Consider the following 11,695-nt stretch of genomic DNA (forward strand, 5'->3'; position numbering starts at 1 on the left):
TTTTCTTTTAAGTTTATTTCTCAAGCTTGCTTCAAAAAATCTTCAAACAGATGATTGTATGCATCTCAATAGTACCACATCTTTACACAAAGAGATTACTGTGACCCACATTTCACATTCTACAGGCTTAGGTTAAGTTTTTGAATTTAGCTCTTGCCATATCTCACTAAACTTTGTTTTCACTCTGATCCTTGCTGACATCTAAACACTGATCCTTGCTGAAACCTTACTTTTTCTAATTCTTTCTGACTTTTCCTTACTTATGGTCTAATCATGATCCTTGCTGTTCCTGGTCACGACTAATAATGGCCCAGGATCATAGTCAGTGATCTGAGCTGATATTTGATCACTGATCCTGGCTGATAGTCAATCACTGATCCTGGCTGATAGTCAATCACTGATTATGGCTGATATTCAGTCACTGAGCCTGACTTGTACTCTATCGCTGATACTAGCTCAGACTCGATTCTTGTCCAGGCTGATACTCTGTTCATAATTATTGCTGATACTTTACTCATGCTGACTCTCCATCACTGGTCCATAGTACATGTTCTATCATTCTAGTACTGTTCCTGGCTGATACTCTTTCCATGATCCTTGGTGATATTTGGTAACTGAACCTTGCTGTTACTCTACAATTAATCCTTGCTGATAATCTGTTATTGATTTTTGCTGATACTCTTCAGTTAATCCTTGCTGATACTCTATAATTGATCCTTGCTGACACTCTATAATTATTCCATGCTTACACTCTACAGTTAAATCCTTGCTGACACTCTACAATTAATCCTTCCTGACACTCTACAATTAATCCTTGCTGATACCCTAGAATTAATCCTTCCTGACACTCTATAATTGATCCTTGCTGATACTCTACATTTAATCTTTGCTGATACTCTACAATTAATCCTTGCTGATACATGTACTCTATAATTGATCCTTGCTGACACTCTACAGTTATTCCTTGCTGATATTCTACAATTGATCCTTGCTGACACTCGACAGTTAATCCTTTCTGATACATGTACTCTATAATTGATCCTTGCTGACACTCTACAATTAATCATTGCTGACACTTTATAATTGATCCTTGCAGATACTCTACAATTAATATTTGCCGATGTATGTACTCTATAACTGATCTTTGCTGACACCATGGCACCAATTCCTGTTGATCATTCAAATGACATTTTATATTTTGTTTAGGTTCAGACTGGTTTTGGCAGATTGGGAACAGACTATTGGGGATTCCAGACACATGGAGTAATCCCAGATATTGGTAAATTTGTTTGCTTATTTCTTGTTGTTTTAATATGTACTGTATGTGATTTTGTTTTTCTGTTTTAATTGTTGGGATACTGGTTTATTGCCTTTTTATTTGTCTATCTATCCAGTAGAAATAATCTTTAAATAGACAGGGATTACTTTACTAGTTACCTCTCTGTTCCTTCTCGGATGATTATCCCCTTGTCAACAAATTTTGTTGGGAACATAGTAATTTTCCTGTTCATTTGTTTGCTGCACCTAAAATAAATTGAACCCCATTTTACCTACACTTGTGAAAATTTGTATGTGGATGCATGTTGGCAAAAGTAACTATACAAGTATGCTTAGTTTTCATGCTTGAGTCATTTTTGTAATTTCAATGTTCTTTTATTACAGTCTCAATATCTTTGTTCCTTTTTCACCTACGCTTATGAAATTTTTTTAGTATGTATATGCATCTCAAGGAGAATAGTTCAGCCTTTTATAAACTATGTCATTGTGACCCATTTTTCATGCTGGATTGACATTTACACTTTTTAGATAACTATTGTTTTACCATAAACATCTTAGACTTCATAGCATCTGCATGTACAAAATATGATGTGTGGATACATTTCAGTGAGAGGAACTTAACCATACCAAAACTAGGTCAATATGACCTATTTACACTTAAGTGACTTTGTAGCTCACCTCTACAAAAGTACATATAAGCTGCTGTACTATCCCCAACATTGATGTCATTGAATGTCAACCATTCCTTCTTCCTAGGTCATGGACAACAGTTTGGATTTTATTTCACAGGGAGGGTGCTAAATTTGTACATTAATGTATATTAGTAATATGTATTATGGCATTCTCACCGCAAATGTAGGTCACATGATTTGAGACTATGATAATGCATCTTTGTAAGCACTACTCTCTCATTTCAGTAGTAGGTCAATATCTACCATATTTTCCACTTCACTGACCTGGGATACATTTTATGTTTGATGTTCATTACTCAGTGTCCATTTGTTGCTACCACACTCTTCAAAGCAAAATAGTTTTATTTGGTAAACATTTTGCATTCAACTCCTGTTATATGCATGCTGAGCCATTTAGAGTCATGAAACTTGGTGAGTGGATACATCTTGATAAGTTCTACATCCGTATGGCTGTTACGAGACTAGGCTCTTACAAAGAGTAACAGGAAAAAAGTGAAGACAACACGCTTTGTAAAATTTAACAAATAATTTATTTTCCTCGGATATCAAGTGAAAAATGAGAAAAAAGAACTTAAATGGTTTTATGAATCAAATCCAAAAATAATCCAAGAATTAACAAATAGAAGACCTAGTAATAAAAAGTCCTGAATGAAACTGAGTTTGAATCCAGATGAAATCCAAAATGGAAGACAATGATGTCATTAATAGTCAGTGATGTGCTGCAGTGTCAACAGCCTCTTGTAGAATCACAAAAAATATTCCAATTTTTGAATTCTGTATAAATTTTGATAAATGTCCTTGTCCAAGAATTAATTTAGAGCACTAGTATTTCCAGGGAAAAGAATCACTTTTCTTTAAAATAATTTGAAGAAAATAAAATAATTAGCCTAAACTGGACACAACATAAAACACCTGGACGTCTCAAGTATTAAGGCACGACTGACAATTCTTTCACAATACATCAGTAATAAATCTAACTAAGAGGTGAAACAGATTCCTGGATGGGGTCAACCTTCTAGAAATGGAAGTTTGTTACATGATAAATATCATGTTGTCCAGGTATGGCCTTGACTTAACATCATAATGCCCTTGACTCAACATAATAATTCTTACTCAGAGAAAGAATTCAATTTCTTTTAAAAAGTTGTTTACTAAAGCTGTCACTGGTTCTGAATCAAGGTCAAAAACTAGATAGTGTTTCTATTATTAGGTCTTTACCAATGAAAATTAAGAAAAGTCCAGTAAACAATATTGCATCACAATAGCATGTAATGGAATAAAATAAAAAAATTAAAAATGAGGACAAACAATTAAATTAAATCAAATATACATAACAATGTGGCCTGTATTTCATGCTCATCAACTTTAATCAAAATTTGTGTAAAAAGTTTTCCAATCACTGAAATTTGATTTTTGGATGTATTTCTTTTACTTCTGTGCTCTTAAAACCAAAGGTCACTGTAACTGCATTTTCTGCTTACTTGACACAAGTTAAGCATTGGTGTTAATGATCAAGTAGATTCATCCATGATTGACCTGTATACATTGTAACCCACTCTGAAGGCACTTTCTGGCCAGTGCAATTTGAAATAGGAATAAATGTCTATTTAATGGTAAATTTTCCATATTAATGTTGATACATTGTAAATTTTTATATGTTATCCTATGCAGGTCAACCAGGAATGCCGAAATTGGATTAAGTTGAAGTATACTTCTTTAACCAAAACAAATAAAAATTATATTAATATTGAAGGAAGTGTTTTGATAGCTTCATTTTGTTCAAGAATCATATCATTCTTTTAACCAATTTTGGTATTCCCGGCTTCCATCGCATTCCGGCCAACTGAAATGTAGGCCAATGGAACTTGAAAAAATTTTCATTTGCTTGTGTGGGAATTTGAATTTAGTAGGAAAAAGACATCAGAGTAATTAAAGTCTGACTAAAACATTATAACTTTAATTTGTAGAAAAGTTCGGATATGATCTGCCAAGTGTGTGAGATATTCCTGAAAATTTGACTTGTAGCTCAACTGTGCTGTTATTTAGGCAGTAAGACCTAGACACCCAAAACATAAAATCAGCATCAAGGTCTTACATGTAGGACTAAACAGCCATGAGAAAAGTAGGCCACTGTGACATAAGTCACTATGACATGACCTTCAGGTTTGAAGTGACTTCATTTTACTATCTTCCAGTAAGTATATTACAGGCTACTCCAAATATGCTCATGTTGGGAAGAAACTAGTGTTCCTGAATAGACACCTCCAAATATGCTCATGTTGGGAAGAAACTAGTGTTCCTGAATAGGCACCTCCAAATATGCTCATGTTGGGAAGAAACTAGTGTTCCTGAATAGACACCTTAGAAACGTACCATCATCAACAACTTACTGTGTGCTGCATGAATTTTAAATATCCAGTATAACAGATCATTTGAACTGCATAGCTCGGGATCTATTCAACATATTTTGATGCAGTTTTATGTGTACAGTTTGTCTCATAGACTTAGATATGCCTTTGGTTTTGTCTTGTCAGATCTACTTTGGATAGAGTTATGGCCCTTGACAATTAATTTGACATCTTTATATTGGATTTGATTGTGATCAGCATGGCTAAAAAAACAATATTCAATATATTCAAGTGATGTTTGATTTGAACATTGTTTCTTACTTAGACCAAAATGTTCCTTTTGGGTTTTGTCTCATCTACAGCATTTTTGACAGCATTATGGCCCTTGTTGTTCAGCTTCATGTCTTTACATGGGATGTTATATACTGATGATATGGGTTGGATTTCTGGCATTTCATTTCATTAGTTTGAAGAGTCATGGTCCTTGAATGTCCATCTTTTCCTAACTTTGGTTTCTTGTTACCAATTCCTCTGTTGAAGACCCTGTGGAGCTGGCCTTAGTGAGTGGGGCCTTCTGCCATCCACCAATCACTAACGACTGTAGTCTGCTGTCTGGTTGTGCATCATAATCCACTGATTACCTTTTCAATAGGGTCTGGACTCAGATGATCCAGAGTAATGAGTACAAACACAAATAAGCATTGAAAATAAACAAAACTTACATTTTAAAGTACATTCAGTGCTTTGGAAGATCATAATGCAGTTTAGGCATTTCTATGAAGAAGTAATATTTTCTAATGGAATAAAATGTTTCTCTGCGGTTGCCATAGTGAAGGTATTTGTTTTTATCTATCTACCTACCATGCTACCTATCTGTCTGTCTTTATGTCTGTCTTTTTTCTCTTTAAATACATTTACATGTGCTTTTAACTCATTTTCCCATGGATTTCCAGTTACCATGGCCAAAGGCATTGGTAACGGATACCCACTAGCTGCTGTTGTCACGACACCAGAAATTGCAGCATCACTGTCAAAGGCGATACATTTCAACACATTTGGTGGAAATCCAGTGGCTTGTGCTATTGGATCAGCTGTTCTTGACGTAAGGAAAATGAATATTTCCAGAAATTTGGGGTTTCCCTTGAATATGCTGAAAACTTCTGATAATTTTTCATCTTGATTTTAATGTTAACATCTTGATATGATTGCATTTTCTGCACTTTTCTCCATTAAAATAAATTTCTGCTCTTGCCTGTTATTCACGTGTTTATAGGGAGTAATACTGTCTATTGTCATGATTATATTCAAAAGTGCTAATCCTGGCATTGTGGACCATATTTAAATTCATGCTTCCCCTTGGCCACTACTCTCCACTTCGAGTGAGATAGTGCATAGTTCAGCAGTGATGGGCAGTGATTATTTTAGTGAATTGTATTGAAGGAACAAGCAAAATGAATGAATGAAGAAAGAAAGAAGGAAATATTTCATCAAAAGAAAATGTTTTTTGAGTGAATAAACTTGCAAGTAAATAAAATGCACAAAGTGTACACATTTGAAGAAAAATTATGTTTAATCTGCAATCTTGTGATTAGAATTATACGCACCTATATTCACCTTTTCAAAAACACAATTTTAATGAATTGATAATAGTAATTGATATTTCATCTCACAAAAAGATACTTTCCATTCCATCGGGTGAATGACATGACTCCTGGTAAACCAACAGTGGCAAAGAATGCTGTTTTTGTTAGTAGTGATAATTATACCCTGCCAAGCAATTGTCAGGTACCCTTCATCAGCAACAAAAAGGAACAAAACGAAATTCATCTTCTTTAGCATTCATATCACACAGTTAACAGAGATTCCCTTGCATAATGCTAAATGAACTTTTCCATATCATTACAACAGGTTATTGATGAAGAAAAAACTCAGCAGAATGCACACGTAGTGGGAACATATTGTATTCAGCAGCTGATGAAACTCAGAGATGACTTTGAATTTGTTGGAGATGTAAGGGGCAAAGGATTGATGATTGGCTTAGAACTAGTCAAAAATAAAGTAAGTATTTTTTTGGCCAGTTATTTTTTTAAATGTAAGTATAAACTCCCTTGTCAGATAAAAGGATATAAATTAAATGGTTTATTTTATTCACTGCCATTTGCAGAAATTCTGTGTGGAGTATAATTCTTCAAATATGTCATTAATATTTGTAGATGCATTATTGTCATGGTGAGCAAGTAATTTTCATGTATATGCTTTATCTTTTTACTAAATTATTTTTTCTTATCTTTGATTTCATTTAAGTCTTTACATTCTTTCATTATTTTGCCTTTCTTTTTCTTTTCTCTTCAAGTTGTTTTATCTTTCCTGATGATGAGGATGAATCAGAAAAGCGACTTTTTGTTTCTGCATTTTTGTTGTTTGCTGTAACAACAAAAGGAAACTACTCTTGCTATTAATAAACTCTAGGAAATGACTGTGTCAGTGTTGAATGAAAGTCATAGACCCTTGCAGTATTGACATCTGATGACATCAAAAGGAAATTATTAGAAATACTGGAATATTGTCTTAAGGGCATTATTGTTTCCATTGTAAAGAATCCATGAAAGTTCTGAGATGACAGAACACTGTCCATGTGTACTCAACAAAACAAAAAAGAATATTTCAAGTTTTCATATTTGACACAAGCTTGTGAAAATTATTTTGATTAATCCTTTCAATGCACATGTTGTACCAAGCATAAAAGAACAATTATGCTGCAGGAGTGTCACGCTTAAAGCCTACAGACATACTATCTCAATCTCCTACTCCATGTGATAAGACTCTGTCTCATCAATTAAATAATGGTTATGTAAACTAGACTCAGTGCAACAGTATTTAAATTTGAAACATGAACATCAAATATCGAGTGTGAAGTGTAAATAAATTTCATGAAACAAATATAAAATAAGAATGTTGCTACTTGATACCTTTCTTTCTCGGGATTGAATATATTTTGTCTCAGTTTCTCAATTACCATAAACAGCAAACAGTTTAGATATTTGCCACCTTGTCTGGTCAGAATTGAACCAAAGATTAAAAAAAAATACTTTAAATGTTTGAATGCAAAACTTTGATTAGCTGAAATTGAATTCATACTTAAAATCGACCAAAGAAATGCCTTAAGTAAGGACTTAACTTTAACATAAGGGAAGGTGAGCAAGGTATTCATGAGTAAATCTCAAATTCAGAGTTTGACTTGCATTTTTAATCTGGTAATTTGATTTAATAAACTTAAAATTTGACAATTATAAGTCTGTTACGTACTTTGCAGCATATCACTTGAAATGAGGTCTGATAATAAGTTAGAACTGGTTGAGAATTTACCTTCCTTTGATCAGAGGAATTAAATCTTGCTTGCTATCAGTATAAAAAATGCTTTCAACTGAATTGAAAATTGACACAACCACATTGCTGTTTTAAACTGTTCACAAAAATTCCATTACTCATAAGTTTATTAGTTGTTGGTTTCTGCTGTTTCCTTCCTCCTCTTTTGCATCATTCTGTACAAATTTGTCATTTCAATACCTTGCATAAGCTTTTTTGCTCCCCATGCCATCCAACTACAATTAATTTTTCTCAATTGGATCTATTCAAAATAATGATTATTACTAAAGTAAGCAGTTCCATCCAGGTCACAAGACGGTGATGCCTCTCGGTGACCATGAGGTTTTGCTTCATTATTTTCAAACTGTTAAATTGTTAAATTAAAATTACTGAAATTGTCAGAATTAATAATATTAATTTCCTTTTCTGTCTACAAAACCAGAAGTGCCTCTCTGTCACCATTGAACAGCTGCATAATGAAATTGGATAAATAAAAACTGACATTGAAATTATAGGAATTTTCCAATTTAATTTTGTTTTTATGTTCATAAACTGGTCCTTCACAAACCATGAGAAGTCATGTTGTCTCAGTAGAGTTTAAACTGAAATATTCCAAGTTTTGAAAATTTTTGAATTATTAAATCAGTCATTCTGTCTGTACTTACAGGCTACCCGTGCTCCACTCGCTCCTGAAGATGTAGCCTCAATATGGGAAGACTCCAAGGACATGGGAATTTTGATTGGCAAAGGTGGTCTGCATGGAACAGTAAGTACTTAGAGGTTGTTTAAAAATTATAGAATCATCTTGAATTGGTACTTGATGTCAAAATATATATCGTTGTTATGACACAGCATGGGATTCAAGTACTGATCAGTCCACTTCCAAGTGTTTTCAAAAGTTGTCATGCTAAAGAACTGCGATTATATTTCTTTGTCTGCTAAAGTCAGAAATATGTTTTGAACAAATTCAAAGTTAATGATCACATTTAGTGTGCTGATAAATTGTACTTTAAAATGTGGAACATTTAGTTTGTTCTCTTCAATCCCCATGTTGTTGTTGTTGTTGTAGGGTTTAACGCCATTTTTCAGCACACGATAGGCTATACATGACGGCCAGTATTAATGGTGGAGCAAGAACTTGGGAAAACCCTGGAAAGAACCACCAACCCATGAGATCAATCCCCATGTACTTGTTGCTGTTAAAATTGCCTATATTTTTAAGTGCTGACCATAATAGTGCTGTGAATGTGTACTTAGGGCATTCAGTGTGCATGGAAAATAAATCGATATATGACACATGCTGTAGGCAAATGTTAGTCTGTGTTTAATAACAAATACATGAATGTGCATCACTTCAGTGTCATCTTGCATAAATGTAACAATCTTCAGAACAAGTTTTTTTCCTGGAGCCACACTGATAAATGAAAACAATGAATTGTTCTTGATCTAATGTAATACTTGGAAGTCCATTTTTTAATACTACATGGGGGAAGAAAAATCAATCCCAGGACTGCTGGTTTCAGAGACCTCTTAGCCGTGGAGAGCCCACCGTTGTTATGTCATACATGTGATGCAGTAAAGACATTTCCAGGGTCTGCACAGTGTGTATTTGTGGTGCACTGTATGCTTGTTTTTTTTTTTTTTTCCTTGAGAAAATTTCACACCCAATATTGCTACTTTGGTAACTGCTTCATATGCTAAACAAATGTTGATTTATAGAACTTGATGGCATATTCTTCAAAATTAAAAGGAGCTTTTCATCTGGTCAGCCTATTTTACACAGAAAAGTGAAATACGGTTAATACGCTGATGTCGTGTGACACAATCTCATTTCTTTCACAAATATAATATACAACTATTTTTGCAGTATTAGCAAATAACCTATATATATATATATATATATATATATATATATATATATATATATATATATATATATATATGCTAGCTCTTGGGGAAGGGACAAGCTGTTTACATCAGTTTAAGTGAGAATGATTATATATATATATATATATATATATATATATATATATATATATATATATATATATATATACATATATATATACAATTTCTTGTTCTAGACCTTTCGCATCAAGCCACCCATGTGTATAACAAAGGAAGATGTGAATTTTGCTGTTGCTGTGTTAAGAAAAGCCTTTGAAAACTACAGAGACCGGAAGTGATTCTGGAACTGGATGTACTTGAAAAACTGTGAATCTTGTTGCTTGAGAACCACAAAGTACTTTTTAAGAAAGAGTCTTCTCTGTTTGGGACATCCTTGGTCTTCTTTCCAATGCTCGATAAAGATGTTCATTCATTTTTGGAAAAAGACAAAGATGATCCAGTTGAAATTTATTTTTGTCATGAATGGATGTGATGTGATGCAGATTTAAGACGTGTGCTTATGAAGGATTGAAATAAATCAATATATCAAATGCAATGATTAAGACATTGAATTATTTTATTTAGTCTTAATGAATACGTGTATATTTTGCATTTTTTTATCTACCTTCATGCTATAGTTTTATTTTTTCAAAAGAGATTTTCAGTTACATTTAAATATTCGTGGTGGTGTTCCAATTATAAATTATACAATATTCACAGGGATTGAAAGATAGCCTTTGTTCAAGTCAATTAATTGTTTATTGTTTTTTATGAAGGAGAATACACACTATAGAAAGAAATACACTATTATCACAATGTTATAAGTCTTTATGTTTTATGTTCAAAGTTGAAATATACATTTGTTTGATGAAATTCTGTTTTATTATATTTAGGTTGGTATATACATAGTTACATAAATGATTACATTTTATAATAATGAAATTTAACTGCTACTTTTGTGGTAATTTTTGAGAAAAACACTTGTGCAGATTTTATCACCTTAAAAAGTAATTTAACATTTCATTGTTTGTGATAAAGAATGACATATTTCACTGGCTTTCATTATTGTCAAGCCTACATAGTAGTCACTTTTCACACAATGGCATTGTTAAAAGTTTGGTAAAGTTTATATCGATTTGTATCATAATTTAATCATTATGAAGCTAAAGCAATTCATTTTATGACATACTTGCACCTTATAGTCGAGGTCTGAGACTAATTTTCAACCAAGATCTTGTTTCAAGTTTATTCTGTTGGATTGTATTTACGAAACCCCATTATAGTTTTTCTCCAGCTTGGAACAAGTCAGTATTGAACTAGCACAATTAATTTTTACAACATCAATATGCTGTTTCATTCCTATTATCTTGGGTCAAAGCACTGTTATAGAGAATACATGGGTGTTTCTGATCTTTACTTTCCTTATATTTTTTAAAAATCTGAATGGTTTTTGTCATATATGGGATGAATTATCATGAATCTAGTACAGTTCATTCTGCAGCATGCTGGCTGACCCTGTCATCAGGGTCAGAGTCATTTAAAATTTGGGTTATGGTTTTGCTTCTGACTGGAACATTTGTTTTTATATCCTTAACCGCTTGATGAGTTGTCTTAGTATATTGGCCAAATCATTGTTTAGTGAAGACCAGCAATGCTGCAACATGCAGCCTCATCCTTGACCTTTGGGGTCAAGGTCACTCATTAAGGTCACTCATTTTACAGCAATGCTTTGAAAGTGAGCTCAACATGCAGTTGCTTGCCACCATGTTTTAATTAATTTTGATCAGTTTAAAATGATTTCACGCCATTTAATTTGAAGTTATTAATATTCTATATTCTTTTTAAAAGACTTTTTTAAACATATAGTATATTTAATTAATACTTGAAAAGCTTAATAAAATTTGATAATGTTTAAATAATGGGCATTTTTTTTTTTATTCCTCAGTGAAGGTATGGGAATGTAAAACTAGGTTTATAAATTTTTTAACAACAATAATCAAAGTTGTGATTTGAGAACACCTTATAATAATTCATCTTTTAGTTGATAGGTAGAAACCAGAGAAGCAGTGTTTGATCTAGACATCACCAATAGCTTTAACAGAAACTGGTGGTAGCTGAGGACAT

The 11,695-nt window shown here is 32.9% G+C and overlaps 1 protein-coding gene across 1 annotated transcript in view; it reads left to right on the plus strand.

Moving 5' to 3' along the window:
- LOC149783035 (alanine--glyoxylate aminotransferase 2, mitochondrial-like) overlaps positions 1–10,395 on the plus strand; it is a 64,054-nt gene extending 53,659 nt beyond the window's left edge. Inside the window, exons 10-14 of the mRNA XM_089934625.1 lie at positions 1,207–1,279; positions 5,272–5,420; positions 6,227–6,376; positions 8,352–8,450; positions 9,769–10,395. Of these exons, the coding sequence (XP_089790751.1) occupies positions 1,207–1,279; positions 5,272–5,420; positions 6,227–6,376; positions 8,352–8,450; positions 9,769–9,870 (573 nt within the window). The 3' untranslated portion in view covers positions 9,871–10,395. The remainder of the gene's footprint in view (positions 1–1,206; positions 1,280–5,271; positions 5,421–6,226; positions 6,377–8,351; positions 8,451–9,768) is intronic.
- Positions 10,396–11,695: the final 1,300 nt, after the last annotated feature.

This window comes from Sinohyriopsis cumingii, chromosome 15 (genome assembly GCF_028554795.1).
Source record: "Sinohyriopsis cumingii isolate HCF-2022 chromosome 15, ASM2855479v2, whole genome shotgun sequence".
NCBI classification, from domain to species: Eukaryota; Metazoa; Mollusca; class Bivalvia; order Unionida; family Unionidae; genus Sinohyriopsis; species Sinohyriopsis cumingii.